The sequence below is a fragment of the Spea bombifrons genome, chromosome 6 (assembly GCF_027358695.1).
Source record: "Spea bombifrons isolate aSpeBom1 chromosome 6, aSpeBom1.2.pri, whole genome shotgun sequence".
NCBI lineage: Eukaryota > Metazoa > Chordata > Amphibia > Anura > Pelobatidae > Spea > Spea bombifrons.
This window is the reverse complement of record NC_071092.1, coordinates 8,655,326-8,670,695: the sequence shown is the minus strand read 5'-3', so window position 1 is coordinate 8,670,695 and position 15,370 is coordinate 8,655,326. Positions and strand designations below refer to the sequence as shown.

Sequence of the window (15,370 nt, the reverse complement as noted above, 5' to 3'; positions counted from 1 at the left end):
CTAAGGAGAGTTGATGTAACCCACTAAAGAAAATATCTTAAACACTCCCCATATTAATTTGCATCGTAGTTTAATTTGTAGTAGACTAAGCACTTGCGACACTAGAAGGATTTATGACGCTGTCACCTTGAATTGTTTATTCAGGGACATTGGGATTAATGACTACAGGGGAACTGGGCCACGTTCAGAAATGTTTCTAACCCTGTAGGGCCTGGTTGTGTTCAATCAGTATGGTACTCCACAAGATACTCTAAACCCTACACCATTGTTTGTTGAAGAACCATTATTTCTCGGTGTCAAACTACTGCAGCCATTTTTAATGACGACCTCCTGCTAGTTTTTGATTCCTTCAATGGCCTTCACTCTCAGTTTATGCCCCAAATCGGTCAGATTAAGACTTTAAAGGATGGAATGAAGGTATGAAGGTCAAGTGAAGCTTGCTGTAGCCCACTCCGGCGGCGTCACAGCCCACTACACTACACTACCTTGCCTTTGTGGCTATCATTACACTGAAACACTCCCTTATTGCCTGGTCAAGAGAAATAAAATATCCATATGTTACTTCATTGCTTCCTTGTTCATTATTCATGAAGTTCATATATTGTATCAAACATATTAAAGTTCAGTAAACACAAGAAGCAAATCCTAAAACATGTCTACAAAAGTGATTCTATTCCCAAGATGGTGTACAATCTTGGCTTCCTCTCTTTGAAACATTATATCTCCTTAAGCTCTGCATAAAGGGTAATTTCATAAAAAATAAAGAATTGAACAATTCAAGCTAATAAATTCCTTCCTAATTTACTTCCCATGGGAGTCACAAAAACTGGCATTCTAAGAAAATCTCCCATTCACTATTATTAATATAATTATTAATTTTTATAGTATGGTGGCATTAAATGCATAAGAATCTCACGTGGTGAGATGGAATAAAGTCTCTCATGTAGACCCTAGGGCTTCAAGGGACATAGTGGCAAGTGGAGTCTCCGGCGCCCCCTGCATGCGCTTGTATGCTAACACGACAACCTGGGTGCAGTGCGCTGACCAGCTCAGGTCTACGGCCAAGTTGCCTAGACCCCTCATATAATATATAAAAATATCTTCGGAATACTTGGACTTACTAAGAAATAAATCTAATAAAATACAACTACTGCCACTTCTTGGGCACATATCTCAGTGACTGACAGTAGGGGATCCCCTACCTTTTAAATACTTTAATGGGCTTCGCTCAGTGTGCTCCTTAGGCAGAGCCTTTTCTCTTAAGCCTAGATTAAGGACATTTACAGGTGAGAAGGTAGAAATACAGTTACACAACCTCTACATGTTCTGCTATAACATATCCTGAAGTTTTCTAGTGAATGGCTCTAGATTTGGTTCCTCCTCGTCGAGGAAAAAAAAAAGTGCTTTTGAGAGAATTTAGTGGCACCTTGCCCCACGATTTTCTAACGTTACAAACTGCTCACAAAAATAATGTACAGAGGCAAATTGATCTACACTGAGAGTAAAATGGAACAATCAACAAGAAATTGTGAGTTTTGGCTTTCATGCAAAGATGTCAGAGGGGCCATTACTCATTTCATGAAGCAATGCATGCAACATGTGCAAAATTCTCCATCTCTTCAAAAAGTATTTAATACAGAAACAGAGAAACTCTGAATGGAGCTTCAGTTTAGGATAAAAGACCCTACTGTCCAAGCCGTGATGAAAGGATTTTAATTACCAAGACGTTTACCATAGTCTTTCGTTGTGATGTGCCACACTGATGAAAAGGATCGATCCCTCATTCATCTCTCTGACATTATAGGGAAACTAGTATGAATGAAGCCTGACTGTTGATTATCCAGTTGTTTGCCTTAAAAGGGAAATATACAAGCAATCAATTACTTGGATTCCTTAAGAAAAAGGTAATTTCCTCTGCTGAAATGTTTGTAATGTTTAGTATTTTTTTTCTTGAAGAATTAGCAATATGTGCTCTACTCTGACATCAGGGGCGTAACTAGAAAATGAAAATTGCCCCGGCCCCCCCTCTTCAACAGCTGATCTGTGCCATCATTGCCCCCAAACAACCTGTCTGTGGCTTCTTTACACTCTGGCACACATATGTAAGCACACTTACACAAATTACACACACTTACTCATACTTACTAACACAGGTACACATTAATTCTAACACACATTCATGCTCACACACACAATTACAAATCCATGCTCACACACACTCAATTATACATCAATGCTCACTCACACATACATACACTCCACCTCCTTCCCATCCCTGCTTATCTCTCACTGCTCCTACAGCTTTCTGTCTGCATACATGACGTAATGTGACCCTGATACGCTCCTGTCTCCCCAAGCCAGTTCAAAATAGTTTAGAAAGGGACCTTCAGACTTGGACCAGTCTGGTCCAGGTCTGAAGGGCCTTTTCTAAACAATTTTGACATGGTACAAATAAACGGGAACAAGAGGTTGCAGGGCTCGCACCCGGCCCCCTAGAGGCACGGGCCCCGTCGCAACTACAACCCCTGTAGTTACACGAGTGTATTATCACTCCTGTGTTCCAATGGCGTGTTGCGTTCACTAATCTAAGTTTAAGTTTGAAAGGCTAATTGATCTTTAGAAAACCCTTTTGTAATTATGTTACAGCTAGAAATGTCCTTGTTTTCCAAGTGATCTCATCTTTTTAAACAAAGGTATATATATATAATTTAATGAATGGAAAAACTGGATCTTTATGAAAACACTTTATAAGCCAAACATAAAAAGTAGCAAACTGGTATACATTAACAAAATGGCTTTGATGTATAGGACATGCTGACTGCCACACGCGTTTTGCACTTACTAAGGCAGTTAATCGTGGGCACTTAAACATAGAACATTTACATATAGAAATACCGACCTCTTTATAAAAGGATCTAATCCCATGGTAGATCTAATTTCCAGACATGATCTATGTTCATTGTATGACTTCCCGTGATGTCCATGGTCTCCGTGTATGTAAATTTAAAATGTGACACAAGCATTGTTAATCCTAACGCTACAAAACACACAAACTAGCTTTGTAGAAAAGTTTAAAGATACCTTTGAAGGAATGCAATAATGAACTTAAAATCACATAATTATCATAAAGCAGCTATACAGTAATTATGTAAAACACCTGTTCCCCTTTATTAACTTTGCATTATATTAACATTACATTAGCTAATTAGCCACAGGCAGGGTTGGAAAACTATATCGAGCCAGAGCTAGGTCTATGGAATAAAACATGAATATTTCAACTTCTGCTGTTTTTTTATATTTTGATTTATTTTTTATATCAGCCTTGTCCATAGCAATCCCTTTCACCTCAATGGTTTTATTTCCGCCAGCAGGCAGGACTTTGTGTATTCAGGATATAAGAATCAGGTCTAACCTATCACTAACTTTTGTATTTATGCAAAATTTTTTGGAGGACAATGAGGATTCAGAGCATTTTTTAACCTGAAGCCTTGTGAGGATTTAATGCAAGTGATGGAATGGGGCTGAAAGTCATTTCTCACAGTATCGTCACCCTTGGATGCCTTTCCAAGCAGCCTTTAGACATGATGAAGATGTTCCAGCCCCAGGGGGTATGGGAAAGCATGGATGCCCAGATAAGAAGGTAAATCAATAATTAGAAGTCACGCCATAGTTCTGACAAGATACACAGCACTGTGCAGACATGACAAGCACTGCTAACCCAAAACAATGTGGGTCCTTAATTCAATATATTAAAAAAGTGTTGTTCTCTTTTCAGATGTGAGAAAATAATAAGTATAGTTCTTATGGGTAATGGTTCCATGACAGTTTTTAACATTACATTTATTTATTAAAAAGAAACCCCAGTGCTTGTGTTTTCTATTCTTCCTTTGGAGTTATTGTTTTAAATATTTGGACTCAAAACATATGGTGTCAAAAGTGGCATTTTCTGTCCCGGATTTGTATTTTGTGTTCTGATATTATCTCGCGTTCTCCTCCTACACCCTGCTTCTGTAACAAATCAGCTTCCAAGAAATAATGGCAGTAAATTAAGAAAAGGGCATAAATGGTTAATGGGGATGAAAAATGAAGTTGAGATAATTACTCCCAGATGTATTCACAAAATCTTACAGTTTTGTAGTTTTGTCCCTACATCCACAAATGCACTCACGTGAGTCAGTGGGGGCAAACCGCTGATTGTTGGGTGGTCCCACCTATAGATCAATTTCACAATAGAAGATGCCTTTGAATGGCTCGCCAAAGCGAGTGTCCGACATGTTGAAATGATCATCAGGATACAATACTTAGACTATTTAGAAGTTCACAATAAAGCAGAGGTGTCATACCCTCTGTGTTCTGGAGCCTTAAGCTGTATAATTTTTTTATCTTTTTTTGCATTTTTTGAGAAGATCCAAACATCCAAATAAATTGTCCGCTGGCTACTAATTTCTAGAAAGTGGGCTGTTGACTAGTACTGTTCAGGCTTGAGGACATTGGTTTCTTATTGGTGCCTCTGGCACAGGCAGGCTGTTTAGGGGCAAAAATGGCACCGGCAGGCAGTTTGGGGGCACAGACAAGCTGCTTGGGTGAACAAATGGCACAGATATGCTGTTTGGTAGCAAAGGAAGCAGGGGTTGAAGTCAGGGGGTCAGGGTTCTTTTCCCCCAGGTACTTATTCTGGCCTTTTAACCCTTTCCGTTTTTTGAATAATACTAATGTGATGTTCTGTTATCATTATGAACAATTTAATATCATTTTAAAAATAATTAGGGCTATTTGGATGGCAAATTGTGTGACACAAGAGCCCAACCACATGATACAATATATGGGGCTAGTCTCCAAATATTTCCAGGGCTGATTTTTCCCCCAGTCTACTATATCAGGGAATGGGGAAGGGTTCCATTATTCTATACCGTCTGTCTTAAAATCTTTTCTTTTTTTCCCCACGTTATTTATAATGCTAAATGAACAGATCTTCGCACATGCTAAGTAACAAAGAAAAAGTTGCAATTCACTATAAACAGTGGAACACAAGCTAGCAGAAAAATAAACAATTGGTTTTGGATAAATAAAGATTTTATCTTTGCAAGTTCCAGCTGGCCTTTTTTCCGTCGTGGTTATGAAGGCGTTACAGTGAATTCTATTGTGAGTTCTTTGCTGATATATTGTTATAAACCGATGGATACATGTGTATCACGTGGCTCCTCAGTTGCTTCGTCGAGTGTTTATTTTTGTGCATACTGGTGTTGCTCAGCACTGAGTTTTACTAGATTACTATTCCTGTCGTTGTGTGATAATCCAATTCTGCTCCGAGGAGATCATTTCTGGAATCCTTTATTCATCCAACATATCAATAACAAAATCAAAAATCCAATACGCTTTATCTATATTGCACTCAGAAGGCTTTGCTCTTTAGGAATCGATATCTGATGTATTTAATTGCATATACACTTGTATTCTATGATATAGGTGATTTATAACTCATTTTCAGATTTTGTGCTTGCTTTCCATTAGTGCTACAACTGCGGTCAGCGAGTAGCTTTCTGATAGACCAGTCAATCAATCTTTATAGGGGCCGGGATGTAATATATTTCTTGATTCCTCCATAAATTTTAGAGTTTTATTCTTACTGTAATCCTAAAAATATAATAGTATAAACTCATTCGGGTCTTCTACACAAGGTGAGTGCGAATTACTCCACAGTATCTAGTGTGCACTTTCCATATGAGAAAGCAAATTATACCTTAGACAAGTTATAAGAAAATAGTTCTCTTTTCCATTAAGAATCTCTGGATTTGATGTTTGCCCCCCCGTCCCCCGTCCCCAGTCCCACTACAGAATTTATCGAAGCTACAGAAACATTTGTATCCAGGATCATATTCTGTACATAGAATGCTTAAGCCCATTTAATTGTACTCTCTCCGCTAATTCCCTTTTACTGTCTGATGAGTAAGCAGCTGTTCAGCCATAAAATATGACTAGCTGTTTATGTTGGAAGGAAAGTATTTTAAGGAAAAGACTAGTTAGTCAATTCGATTTCTAAATCATCACATAATCATCACATAAAATTGAAACAAGCAGCCCCATACACTAGTGCACACATGTCTAATTGCATGAAATAAAATAGTCTTGATTAAAATGTTATGTTTATTGTATGTTTTACAAACTCTAGTTGTCATCACCTTTTTAAGGCTGGATACATTCCAACATAGAGTAAAGAATTGGTGCAGTTTCTCCCCGATTTTAACACTCAAAGAATGAAATCATACAGTGGATCTGTGGACCATTTGTCTGTTATAGTGATATTCCTACATTCCATAGTGATTTTGGAAGCCATTAAATAGAAGTATGATGACATGAGCTACATGACCTAGAGTGATCTTGGGGACTTATTTCAGTGCGGCCATAGATATGACACCAAGCTTAGTTTAGCCACGCAAGGCAGCTGTCTTATGGAATCCGGAGAAGGCTTCTGTGTCAGATACAAATTACAGAGCCCCAGTGCTGGCCAAGAAAACTCTTCAATCAGATACCAGTCCGAAACACGGGACTTACAATCATTTAACGGCCAAAGAGGTGGTTTTTTTGTGTCTTTTAAAGACATGGCAGAAGAGCAGTCTTATTATGAAGACCGGATCGGCAAAGAGCTGCTCACAAAGGAGATCGACCTTGTAGACCGAGATCCTAGGAGGATTAATGAAGACATAGTGAAGGTCTGAGTTACTCTCACATGGTCCTGGTTCACTTATGTATGCAGTGAAAGATTTATTTGATGCGCCAGCATTTTATTTTCCAATTTTCTACTTGTGGTTGGAGTTATTAATCAAAACATATGGTGATGGTGAGATTGACAATTGGGCTGAGAGTGCAAATATATCACTATAACTTGTAAAGGCTACAGATTCCTCAGTTATTTTAATATATATATATATATACATATATATATATATATATATAGTGTGTGTGTATGCATGTGTATACTTAAACGCTGTATAGATGTTGAAGCTGGTCAGTTATACAGACCGAAATACCTGGTATTGTTTCTATTGACCAATAATACCGATGGTGGTTATTACATTTTTAAATAATTGGTTTATCTCGGGAGGTTTTGTTTTTCATGCCTTTATAGCCACAAACAGCTGAGGATTTTTTTGACATTCTAGCTCGAGTAGAGGCAGTTCAACCTGTAGTAGCTTCACATTACTTAACTCGCCCAGGTTGCTGAATTCTTGGTCTTGCGTTGTTAGTAGTAGCTTTGTTTTAAAAGGGAGTTTATTTGAGAATAAACTTGACCAGCCTAAAATTGTTAATTTTTTTCTAAGTGCAGAACTAAAGCGATTCAAAATTTACCTTTTTACACATTCCATGTGTTCCTAGAAAAATGATCATTAGATTCCCCTCACCCCACCCCAGGGTATGTAAAAAGAGTGCATCCTGCTGGGCAGGTTTTAATGCATTTTCCGTATGTATCACCCTAGTTAAAATGAAAATTAAATCCTTCAACACTAAAAATAATTGCATCTTAACTCTTATTTTGGACTGGAAATATTGATAAACTGGTTTCATTCTGATCACTGGTATTAACACAGACAATGTTACCCAACTGCCTAGAGTACCTATTTTTATGTGGGACTTAATCCATTTCTTGCTTACAGTGCACATGCGCAGGATACACATTGCCAGGCAACTTCTACCCTAGATATTTTCTTGTCATCAGAAATGATTTCACCCATGTGTCTAATGACATCAGCACTATGTACATCTAACCTCCTGGTCTTCTTTTTCATTGAAATGAGATGAAACAATTTCATTGGGATCTGTTCATAGGAGAGTTGTATCTTCAAAACTCAACTCCAGGGGGGGTGTATGTTTGCATGTTTGCATGTATGTGAGCATGAGTGTGTATGTATAAGTGTATGTGAGCATGGATGTCTATGAATAAGTGTATGTCAGCATGAATGTCTATGGATAACAGGTATGTGAGCGTAAATCTGTATGTTGAATCATTTGTATGTACAAGCACAAATGTGTAAGTGTTTGTGTGTCAGTATAGATGTGTGTGAGCATAGATGTGTGAGTGGTATGAGATGTAGTGTGTGTTAGCATGTATGAGTTTTGTTTGTGTGTGAGCATGAATGTGTATATATATTTGTGGCGTGAGAGGGAGTGTGTGTGAGCATGGCTGTGTAAGTGAGGTGAGATGGAATACGTATTAGTATGAGTGTGAACATGTGTGTTAGTGATTATGAATAAGTATATGTGTAAGCATGTGTATGTGTGTTAGAATGTGTAATTGTGTGCAAGTGTGTTTACGTATGTGTGCCAGAGTATATGTTGCAAGAGGCAACGATGGTACATGATGGCACAGAGCAGCTGTTTGGGGGAATAGGTGGCATTTTGTGACATATTGCTTGGTGATGTTGGGGGGCCCCAGGGCAATTTTTGCAGCAGGGCCCTGTGGTCTCTAGTTACACCTCTGCACGAGATGGAGGAGTTAAAAACAGATTTAAAAAAATATTAGGGGAGGCAGGATCCCTACTGATCCCTAACTTCTGGAAATGGGATAATGAGATAACACATTTAAAATTGCAGTGAATTAGTAAATTGCCTGCATTTTGTGTATTTTGAAAAAATATTACTTTTAAGCCAATTACTGCATATTGTGCAAACGACTCAAGAACTGTTTGATGTTGTGGTCCAGATCATCACAAGGAGACTATGGAGCTGGTGAACAAAATAAATAATGCTGGAATCGATCCATCATGCCTTTTCTTATTTTTGTAACTTTCAACTATTTTATAAATCGTATTTATTATTTTTTTAAAACAATTATCTGTCGGCTCAATGTCTTTGTTTTCTGTAATCAGAAAATTACATTGGAATCAAAAATAATTTTTTCACGTTTTTGGTCATTGCTCAAGGAACCACAAAGCATGCTGGGAATGAATACAGAAAGCAGAATAGGAACATTCCCCAGTTTTTATTATCTATGTCAGTCCATTACGTAATAGTATCCAAACATAACTGCAGCTATAGTAGCGATAAGTATGTTAATCATTAATGAAAGAAGATTTAAACACAGTAAGCAGTGATTGCTGATCTCAGCACAATATAAATCTACCAACCATTTCATCTATTTTTAGTCTATTGTAATTTATAAAATGGGTATAATTATTATTGACTTTGTAATATATTTAAATAGGGAGCATTTTAGAAGTTATTAACCGTGAGCATCAAATAACAAGCCATAAGATGATTAACTTCAGCTGTATTCTGGTCCCTACTGATGTGAAAAAGAAAATAAAAATAGTAACAGAACAGAAAATTCATGAAAAATAGCAAAAAATTGCTTGACGTCTAATCCACTTCTGCACATAGTTATCTCAAAAGCTTTTTGGTTAAATAAGTATATTTATGTATCAAGTTAATTTACCTTCCCTCTGCAAGGCTAATCGCTACACAATACATCTGTACCAGGTTTCAAAAAGGAATAAATGTACATTATGGCTGTAATATCGGTCCTCAAAGAAACCTTGACTTGTTGCTATTTAAGGATACACATAATTGAGTCACCTGCATCGAAGCAGCGATATCAACCATAGCATACTGTTAGCAAAAGCACCAATTGGGAGTCTTATGTATGATCACAGCAGGGTATAATAGGAAGGCGTCAGCTCCAGACTGTGCGATTCTGAGAATCTGCCCCTTCACACTGAGATTGGGGCAAAAACCCTGAGACCTGGGGCAAATAATGAGCGTTTCCAGGTATGCAGATCAGTCAGAAAACATACCTTTAATCTACCATATAATCATAGTCATTCTCCTGAACTTTACCATGCTTTAGGACCAACCCTAGAGACCTTCTTCTCCAAGAAGGACTGAGCCAGTCTTGCAGCAACTTTCAAGAAGCCTCATGCACGACGTTATGTTTAATCCTAGGACTGCTCTGCCATTCTTAAAGGAGAAGCTCATAGAGGTTGGTCCTTAGTTATGCATAGTGAACACGACCTTGTAGAGTGACGACCTTGTATAGTGACGACCTTGTATAGTGACTATGAGCTTTCAAGGCCTGACCCAAGTGTCATGGTTTTCTATTCCTAAAGAAAATGGGAATGGTCATAATATGAGGCTTACACAGTGCTTCATCATTCTAGATATGCCAGGGACATCCATCATGGTGGGGTACATTGAGACGTTCATCTATGGTGACTGCAACAGGAGGAAGCAGTGGTGGAATATCTATTTATCGTTATTTTAATTCTGATGACTCTAGCTAGACCACAGCCGTGACATTGTAGTTAAATATCATATGGCACTTTTATTTCTGTTTTTTTATTACTGAAGTCAAATTTTGCTCTTATGTAATTGAAAATTACATAACAAAGACCAGAGGGACTTAATGCCCATTTATCAGCAAATGTATCACACTTCGGAGAGATCTGTGTCAGTCTGCTACAACCGCGGCTGTACCCCTAGTTTTGCCAATTCAATTACCCCCAAGGAGAGGGTAGATAAGAAAAACAGAGAGAACGATGCCATTCTTAGTTTAATGGATGAACTATGACCACTTGCTTTCTACAAAGTGACATTCGTATTTTGCAAATGTGACCTCACAATATCATTTCCTTCAACGAAATTCGAGACCAACTTCCTGGCAGAAATTCACATCACGGACTTTCTAATCACATTTTGGATTTAAAGGGCTATTCTAGACTTTAAAAGCGGAAATGCAATGCCTGAAGCTGGCTGACGAGGAGCATAAGTGAATAAGGAATGCATTTCTATATAGTTACACGCAAAAAAATACATTAATGTAAAGGTGACCCTCAGCTATCACATGCACATGACGGATGGAGCGCCCCTTTCAGAATGAATGGATAAGAGATTTGTAGGGCAATGCGTTATGATTTGAGTTATGATTATTCAACATAACTCATCAAGAAATACATTGTAACCTAGCATTAACCCTCTATTTATCAAGGGAATATCGGTAATATATGCAACAGATAAATAAAATCTAACAGCAGAGGGTTAAAATATCAGCACTGAGCGAGGCGTGGAAGAGACCAGACGCTGTGTGTTACATTTCATCTGCAGAGGAAACTCTTTCATGTTGTACAGACATAAAAATAAGGCCCCCTCATGCTTGTTTTTATGTCTTAATTCATAATATAAGATTGCCCTGATGGGTACAATCATTGCGGACCATGGCTGATCCTCTACTTGTCTTGACCCCTCTATGAAGTTGGCTTCTGCTTGATTCCCTTAGTATAGGGTGCACTGATGGATACTTTACAAACACTTGTAATTTTCTCTGGGACAGCCCATCACAGGGCAAAACGTTGTCACTTTTCCGGCACGATGTGAGAGATGGATGTGGGAATCCAGATAATCAGAGCTTGCATGTACATCTGCTGGGTACTCATGCGCTACATTAAAAAAATAGACCATGGTCCAATATCTGGCACCTCAAGGTCCACACTGCAGTGGTGGCTTTAATTCTACATGCTTTATGAATGACAAGTAGATTCTGTAGGATTTCTTCTTATGTAAGAGGGACTGATTGAACTTCCTGGGTTGAAGATCAGGAGGTCCTGAAAACCTACACTTTTGGCAAGCATTTAAGCCTCTGAGATAGGGATTGTTGGAGTGGATTAATGCAGGAAAGGGAATTGCCAACCAGGAGCCAAAGAACTTTCTAAACTATCATTAATGAGCATCATGGACAAGAAACCCACTCAGAGGTGAACATCCCTCTGTGTTGTTTTCTTTATTTTTGTGCCTAATTGCAATGGGTATCCATATGGTAACAAAGAACATACCGTGCCTTTCCCTGATCCTTCATGGGTTTTGTAATGAATGCCTTGGATAGGATTGGATAGTGTGTCATCGGCCATGTGTGCATTGGCTTGCTGTAATGATCTGGTAGAGTTTTCCTCCTGGGATTACTATTGGGCTTGGACAATGTCCTCCCTCACAAGATTCCCATGACACTAATACATCTCTTATTCCCCTTCCCGTTGCAGGTGGATTTTGAAGATGTGATAGCAGAACCGCATGGGACTCACAGTTTTGATGGCGTTTGGAAAGCGAGCTACACCACTTTCACCCTGACGAAGTACTGGTGCTACCGCATCCTCTCCGCTCTCGTTGGGATTCCTCTCTCCATCATTTGGGGTGTCCTCTTTGCTCTGCTATCATTCTGCCATATCTGGGCAGTGATGCCCTGTGTAAAGAGCTACATGATAGAGATTCAGTGTGTGAGCAGGACATTCTCACTGTGTATCCACACCTTCTGCGACCCACTCTTTGAGGCATTGGGGAAGATCTTCGGCGCTATCCGGGTCACCATGCAAAAACATGTCTAAAATGCTTTCCTGATTCCAGCCTGATACTCATGTTTCGTGACAAACTCCTCGTATGTTAGGCACGGGAGAAATGATGGATGGAAACGCCACATACTTTATAAAAATGGAACCAACACTAGACAGAAATACAGAATTCGCATTAAATAAATCTGGTGTATTTTTGGACCACTTAGGTAAAATACAACTATATCTTCTCCCTTTTCTATTGATGTCCGTTACCTGTGTATTAGTCTAAAATATGTGAGAATGAAAACTTGCATTTTTCTGTTTAACAATTATTATTATTATTATTATTATTATTATTATTATTATTATCTTAATTTATATAACACCAACAGTTTACGCAGCAATTAAAATGATATTAGGGCCAAGGAATCCATTGTTTAACTTAACCAATGATAGGTTTCTAGAAGCATTTTTCATGGAACAATAAATGCAATTTTAGGCAATTTTTCGAGTTACATGGTCCAATGAAGAGTCTTATAAAGAGGGGTTAAGAGGACTGAGAATTCTCTAAGTGCATACTGTTCATAAAGGTTTTCATTTGTCTTGATGCCCGCTTCGGGTTTTTAAATATTGTTTCAGTTTATGTCAATAATATATCTGACAACAGCAGACAGATGGAATAGTTATCTGTTACGCGGTGCTGTGGAGGAACACGCTGGATGGCCAGGAGACACTGTTACCAAAGCAAACTTACAAATACTTTGGAACGCGTCCCCCGCTGAGCTGCCAAATGGTTCCATGAATACTTTGAAGTAGCTGCAGTTCACTGTTGATGATTACAGATATCATTACTTTCTGTTACCAGCCAGAGTATCAAATAAACCGTAGTAGACAGAGCCCAACAGCCTGTAATTATGAGAAATATTACCGACAAACAGCAGCAAACGGATGGAGCCAAAGCTTAACCAACCGCTCAGAAATCATTTCCGCTCCTAAACATTCAACATTTGGATTTACAGACTTTTTTTTCTGGTTCAATAGCGAGCTCTTATGAATCAATTTCTTATAGCTTATAGTTGGTTCTTATTGCCTGCCCTACTTATCCACATGTTGCTATCCTTTTATACAAGCAATGGTGGAAAAACCATGCCTGTAAAATGAATAAGGGAATACCCGTCACCTGTACTAGTTCTTCTTATACGTGGCGAAGGATGCAATGAGGAATAAGGACTCCTTGCCAAAGATAAGGTGAGGATGAAGTCCTCTTTTGGCCGTGATACTTTTAGGACCAGCACCAAAGCTAGAGCAGGTAACCTCCTACCCATAGTACAGTGCGGAGCAGAGCACCTCTTACAATGATATCAGTAGGTATATAATTCCTTCCAGGTTGTAAGGGTTAATAGTAATACAGGGAGGGTATATAGGGATGCAAGGGATAGACATATGGCTGTCTTGAGAATAACACTAGGGAGCAACTAAGTTTTAGAAGAACAGGTTGGCTAGATATCTCAAATGGTTCTTATCTGCTGACAAATTCTTTAACTAATTAAATGATGGCCCAGGGACCTATCCTAATGGTACCTACTCCTGTTTGTAGCAGCATCACTGTATAAAGTCAAATGCTGAGGCTACCCAAAAATGATTTCCTTGGAGTTACACTTTTATGAGTGCTGGTAGTAAAATGCCAGTAAATGATTACATGTATTGGTCTGTAACTTATTTGTATCGGTGTGCTTTCTGTTGTATTGTTATAGGTGTTGGTTTTTATTTTATTTCATTCTGGATGTCCATTCTCAATTTGTCATCCTGTTTTAAAATTATTTCAGGTCATAAATTAAGATCACATATTTCCTTTAAAAGTAAGGAGTCATTTTACCCTGGAGAAATTGATATTGGAGGTTAAATACAGCATATTAGTCTGTTCCGTGTTTTGAAAATACTCTCCTTCTTCTTCTTCTTCTTACCCCACCTGTACAAAGGATGCCATAACTCCTAAATACCATAAATATTAATTTATAATAATATTTGCATAACATTTGCATATCCCATGCACTGGGCTAGACTGTCCATAAAACAAATTAGAACATCAGTGGTGTAATCTGGCCAAGGTCAACTAGGTCAAGGGGACAGTTCTAGCGAGGTGGCATCCCCTCTTTGCATAAGCAGTAGATTACATACTACTTGTTATGTCCTGTCTACCCATTGTACAGCGCTACGGAATTTGATGGCGCTATATAAAACAATAAATAATAATAATTACCCTATTGACCCATCAGGCCCATATACGCTATTGACCCATCAGGCCTTGTCAGCAAATCCTCCAGAGCAAACTTACTCAACAAGTAAGAAACTTACTCAACAAAGTATCCCTATGCTCAACACAGAGGACAGCGGGCGCAGAAGTGGGTCATGTGGGGCAGTTAAAGGCAGCCAAAATACGTCACTGTAGAGCACTTCTTTCTTGAGGTGCCATGAAAGGAAAAGGTAGAGGAGCTTTATGGTCCCTTTGTGGAGTCATGTCTATACCCCTGTTTTACATGGTCCTGGACATGCAGTGGAATGGACTCGGTTGTATGTCATCAAGTTTAGCTTTTTTTCACCAATGTATTATTAGGTTTATCCCCAAATCTGGCTCTTTTCTAGCTTTTCCTCTATTTTTTCTAAATTTTACTCATCCTATCCTATTTCTATTAATGGTTTAGTAAACACAAAATATACACACCCAAAAAATTAGCACACCGAGTCTGATAGAGCTGGATTTATTAAAGATCTTTATCATAAATTTTAATTTTTATTAATAAGAACAAAAAAAAAAAAAAATATTAACGTCTCCGAATAAATCACATATCTTTGAATTCTGACGTAAACGTGTTTTTTTATAAAAAAAAATATTTACAGTGCGTGGATAACTAAGTGGGACCCAAAGATCTTTGGAAGCAAAACCATTTATACCAGATGTAAGACGGGCATTGGCTTAATGTTAAACTAGCCCCAGTCACATTGCTGAGGGGTTAAGATAGAGGCTATTTTGGTTTGAAAAGGGTAAAATAAAACAAACT

General features: G+C 38.3%; 1 protein-coding gene across 1 annotated transcript; it reads left to right on the top strand.

Annotated features, from left to right (window-relative positions):
- Positions 1–6,414: 6,414 nt before the first annotated feature.
- CAV3 (caveolin 3) lies at positions 6,415–12,549 on the top strand. The gene is made up of 2 exons (XM_053469222.1): positions 6,415–6,710; positions 12,024–12,549. Exons 1-2 carry the CDS (start codon positions 6,450–6,452, stop codon positions 12,363–12,365), a joined length of 603 nt encoding a protein of 200 aa, XP_053325197.1. The 5' UTR covers positions 6,415–6,449; the 3' UTR covers positions 12,366–12,549.
- The last annotated feature ends 2,821 nt before the right edge of the window (positions 12,550–15,370 follow it).

Coding starts and splice junctions, on each gene's coding strand:
- CAV3 (XM_053469222.1), top strand. CDS start 6,450: ATGGAATCCGGAGAAGGCTTCTGTGTCAGATACAAATTACAGAGCCCC. Junction 6,711..12,023: donor TTAATGAAGACATAGTGAAG/GTCTGAGTTACT, acceptor TTCCCGTTGCAG/GTGGATTTTGAAGATGTGAT.